The sequence below is a fragment of the Oncorhynchus gorbuscha genome, linkage group LG21 (genome assembly GCF_021184085.1).
Source record: "Oncorhynchus gorbuscha isolate QuinsamMale2020 ecotype Even-year linkage group LG21, OgorEven_v1.0, whole genome shotgun sequence".
Lineage (NCBI taxonomy): Eukaryota > Metazoa > Chordata > Actinopteri > Salmoniformes > Salmonidae > Oncorhynchus > Oncorhynchus gorbuscha.
The window spans coordinates 60154846-60160135 of NC_060193.1; the positions used below are offsets into that span (position 1 = coordinate 60154846).

At 42.0% G+C, this 5290-nt stretch overlaps 1 protein-coding gene across 2 annotated transcripts in view; it reads left to right on the plus strand.

Annotated features, from left to right (window-relative positions):
- The window catches only part of LOC124008933 (DNA-binding protein SATB2-like), a 70668-nt gene extending 65971 nt beyond the window's left edge, over positions 1 to 4697 (plus strand). For both annotated transcript variants that reach the window (XM_046320531.1, XM_046320530.1), the window contains one exon: positions 2859 to 4697. In XM_046320531.1, coding sequence (XP_046176487.1) covers positions 2859 to 3647 — 789 coding nt within the window. In that variant the 3' untranslated portion in view covers positions 3648 to 4697. The remainder of the gene's footprint in view (positions 1 to 2858) is intronic.
- The last annotated feature ends 593 nt before the right edge of the window (positions 4698 to 5290 follow it).

Sequence of the window (5290 nt, forward strand, 5' to 3'; positions counted from 1 at the left end):
TCTCTAACCAGGACAGCTACATTATTCAGGGCCTGTACCCTAATGAGGATCCTCTCTAACCAGGACAGCTACATTATTCAGGGTCTCTATCATTCTTTCATCCTCTCCTCACAGATGATTTACTTTTCTTGATGAGACTCATTTCCTCCAGACTGTTGTATCCATAATGTGACAACAGAGAAACAAAGAACCAGAGATATTTTAGTGATGTTGTGTGTTCTGTTGTTGGGTTGGATTTAGAGTTATGATATTTTAGTGATGTTGTGTGCTCTGTTGTTGGGTTGGATTTAGAGTTATGATATTTTAGTGATGTTGTGTGTTCTGTTGTTGGGTTGGATTTAGAGTTATGATATTTTAGTGATGTTGTGTGTTCTGTTGTTGGGTTGGATTTAGAGTTATGATATTTTAGTGATGTTGTGTGTTCTGTTGTTGGGTTGGATTTAGAGTTATGATATTTTAGTGATGTTGTGTGTTCTGTTGTTGGGTTGGATTTAGAGTTATGATATTTTAGTGATGTTGTGTGTTCTGTTGTTGGGTTGGATTTAGAGTTATGATATTTTAGTGATGTTGTGTGTTCTGTTGTTGGGTTGGATTTAGAGTTATGATATTTTAGTGATGTTGTGTGTTCTGTTGTTGGGTTGGATTTAGAGTTATGATATTTTAGTGATGTTGTGTGTTCTGATGTTTTAGGTTGGATTTAGAGTTATGGAAGGACTGACTGGATTGATTGTTAAAGGGTTTCAAGGACAGTGGTGGGATGCCTGGGACGTTTCTCTCTCACCACCACCTGTTCCTTACACTAAGTCATCCACTTCCTGTCAGGATTGTCTCCTTTAAGACATTTTAGTCATCCACTTCCTGTCAGGTTTGTCTCCTTTAAGACATTTTAGTCATCCACTTTATATTATACCCTGATGAAGACAGCTTGGCTGTCGAAACGTTGGTATTACATTTTTGCATCTGAGCTCCTAGAGTGTGCAGCTCTCTTTTATTTTCAAGTCATCCCCCTACTGGCAGGTTTGTCTCCTTTAAGACATTTTAATCATCCACTTCCTGTCAGGTTTGTCTCCTTTAAGACATTTTAGTCATCCACTTCCTGTCAGGTTTGTCTCCTTTAAGACATTTTAGTCCTCCACTTCCTGTCAGGTTTGTCTCCTTTAAGACATTTTAGTCATCCACTTCCTGTCAGGTTTGTCTCCTTTAAGACATTTTAGTCATCCACTTCCTGTCAGGTTTGTCTCCTTTAAGACATTTTAGTCATCCACTTCCTGTCAGGTTTGTCTCCTTTAAGACATTTTAGTCATCCACTTCCTGTCAGGTTTGTCTCCTTTAAGACATTTTAGTCATCCACGTCTCCTTTAAAGGGGCAATCTGCAGTTGCTTGACTTTTAAATCAATGATATTTACTCATTGATTCTTGAAGAATATAACTTAGAAATGCCTCATGAGCTCAGTTCAACTGTTGTACCCCGTCAGAACCCAGAATATAAGCTTATTTCACTCCAATGTTTTTAAGCAATGTAAATGTAAACCAACACTGTATCTCCTCAAAACATGGTTAAAACTATCATGTTGATATCATGGATGGTCAGTCCTTGCATCCATAGCTCTCTCTCTCTCTATGAATTTGAGAGTGGTAACATTTCAACAGCCCCGTCCCTCAACTTGTTACGGAAACTTCAGATTGCCCCTTTATGACATCAGAAATAGACAAGGAGGCATAAAAACAACGAGCCCACACATTTCCTGAAGACCAAAAGGCCTTCTCTCACCAACCCACCAAAGAGCATTTAGAAATACTCCATGGTCTGGCCTAACCTCAATATTATTTGAAACATACCATGTTATTATTGAAGGGGGAAAAATAATTACTATTATCTTTATTTAGGCCTTTAATTTTCCCGGACCACAGATTTATGGGCGCAGCATTCCAGTATTTGGGCGTTTAGGCACCCCGCCCTTCTAATAGCCCCAGGAGAGGGGAATGTGATGGGCCTGGGACCTCTCTGTCTGGTCAATGGGATCTCAGCTCCAGTACCACACGTTCCAACTAACCCCCTAGGATGTTAATGGGCTGCCACTAAGAGGGGGGAGTCTATCCTATTCCTCAGGGAAACACTCTCTGCTGCTGTTGTTGTTCATGAGCTTCTAGGGAACTCTCTGGTCTATGGGATCTCTGTTATAGTACAACTAACCCCCTAGGATGTTAATGGGCTGCCACTAAGAGGGGGGAGTCTATCCTATTCCTCAGGGAAACACTCTCTGCTGCTGTTGTTGTTCATGAGCTTCTAGGGAACTCTCTGGTCTATGGGATCTCTGTTATAGTACAACTAACCCCCTAGAAAGTAAATGAAATGACTTACCACTAAGGGGGAAGTGTATCCTATGTTTAGGTGAACTTCTTCTACTGTCTCTGTTGTTGTTGTTGAGGTTTTCAGTTTATTATATGAATGTGCATATTGTGTTGTCAGACTTAGTTAGAGAATGAACTGATTATTACTTAGACTATAGACTTATTATTACTTAGACTATAGACTGATTATTACTTATACTATAGACTGATTATTACTTAGACTATAGACTGATTATTACTTAGACTATAGACTGATTATTACTTAGACTATAGACTGATTATTACTTAGACTATAGACTGATTATTACTTAGACTATAGACTGATTATTACTTAGACTATAGACTGATTATTACTTAGACTATAGACTGATTATTACTTAGACTATAGACTGATTATTACTTAGAGAATAGACTGATTATTACTTAGACTATAGACTGATTATTACTTTTTATTATTACAGTCTGCTCTGATGGGATTCAACATGACACCTCTTTTTCTCCACAGGCACTGCACAGGCATCCCTTACCTCCAAGGAAGGCCCCATCCCCATCTCCCATGCGGGACCCATCCCCTCTCCCCACTCCCACGCCTGGCCCCAGGGGCCACAACTCGGATGGGACTCGAGGCAAGGACAACGGCAGCGTGAGTGGCAGCTCTAGTGGCGGGTCCAGAAAGCTGCGGTCGCGGACCCGGATCTCCCTGGAGGCTCTGGCCATCCTGCAGAGCTTCATCGGTGACGTGGGCCTCTACCCTGACCAGGAGGCTATCCACACCCTGTCGGCCCAGCTGGACCTTCCTAAGCACACCCTGGTCAAGTTCTTCCAGAACCAGCGCTACCACATCAAGCACCACAACAGCACCACCCAGATGAGCAATGCAGGGGAGGAGGACGCGGGGGAGGAGAGGGACGGCGAGGGGGTGGAAGGGACTGAGTACCGCGACGGGGAGCTGCTCTCTGAGTCGGAGGGATCAGACGTCGTCGAGTCCAGCGAGGACGGGCGGGGGGGTTCCGAGGAGACTGACAGAACGGAGGGAAGAGGAGGGGGAGAAAGAGGAGTAGGAGGAATGGAGGGAGAGGAGGAAAAGGACAATGGCAAAGCCTCAGGCCCCCGGACCACCTCCTTACCCCCTATACATCCCCAAAGAGTCCCAATGACTCTGGAGAGCACCATAGATAACCCCCTCGGGCCATGGAGGAGGGAACGACAGACAGACAGACAGACAAGCCCAGGACAGAGGGATGGGGGGATGACGACACAGATAGAACAGAGGGGAGAACGTATGGACGGATGAGGAAAGAACGTGTCTAGTACTGAAGACCATGATGATGGATTTAAGTAGAGGAGAGTCCTACCACACCACAGTGGATATGGGTACAGGTCAGGACCTATGGAGGTAGACAGGCAGAGATGGTGAAAAGACAACAGAGTACCTCAGAATGAGAAAAGAGATGCACTCTGGGTAATGGAGTCATAGACAATTACAGGCTGCTGTAAGAACATGATTAATTGTTTAGAAAATGAAAATGTTTTCATTTATTAAATGGGCATATCCACAAGGATGATTAAAACCAAGGCCCCAGTTATGAGTTTCATCACAGAGTCTGTCGTCGTATTCTTAGAGCAGTGCCCTGAGATACTGTACAGGACGTGAACAGTTTGTTCTGATTGGTTATCCTATGAACGTTCCCATAATGTCTGTGTGTAATGCATTCGCTCTCCCTTAACGTCAACACATCGTTCCCATTTCACCAACCTAGCAGCACTTAAATCAAAACCATATTTAATGTTATTGTAATAATCTTAACTTTATTGTCCCCATTATGGCTGTTATTCATATTTTCTATTTGATATCGGTGAAGATGTGTGTGAGATACATTCACAAAGTGTCTCATAGTAGGAGTGCTGATCTCGGATCAGTTTATCATTTTACATTATAATGAATAAGATTACATGGACAGGGGGGACCTGATCCTAGATCAGCACTGTGAGACGTTTTATGAATACGGGCCATCGTGAAGTTGTTACTGAACTGAGTGTACATCTCCAGATGTACTGTATGTTGATCAGTGATCTGTTTACCGTTTCCAAAACAAACAGTGACCAATAAATGAACTTCTGAAAACAATTGTTGCCAGGTGAAACCTAATGTTGAATCTCCTTTTTTAAACTGGCTACAATCAGCATCTGAATGGTTAATGAGTAAGTGTGTGTGAGGGCTAGATTCATGATATTACCCTCTTTGAGATGAGGAATGACAAACTGAAATGACATTCTCACATATTATATGGAAGTGAGTTGAAATCTGAACATAATAAATATAATATTGACTTATCTGTGTTGGTCATTTAAGTTGGCCTTGTTTCCAGTTATTTGACTTATCTGTGTTGGTCATTTAAGTTGGCCTTGTTTCCAGTTATTTGACTTAATAATAATAATAATAAATAATATGCCATTTAGCAGACGCTTTTATCCAAAGCGACTTACAGTCATGTGTGCATACATTCTATCTGTGTTGGTCATTTAAGTTGGCCTTGTTTCCAGTTATTTGACTGAAATGGTCTTGTTTTATAACTAAGTAGGCTACAAGCTGTTGTATTTCAGCTGTTTGTTAAGGTTACCCAAACACAGCAAATGTTGAATATTTGTCTGGTCTTCTTTGTACATGAAAAGACCAACATTCTTATACTAAGAACTTGGAAATCAATCAATCTGCCATCATTAACGCAATGGAAAAATCTAATGATTTATTATTGAAATATTGAAATAGCATGGACAACTGATAAAAACAAAGCCAAGTGGCAAACCATAGGGATGGGGGTGTGGTCTGGGATGGGGGTGTGGTCAGGGATGGGGGTGTGGTCTGGGATGGGGTGTGGTCAGGGATAAGGATGTGGTCAGGGATGAGGGTGTGGTCAGGGATGAGGGTGTGGTCAG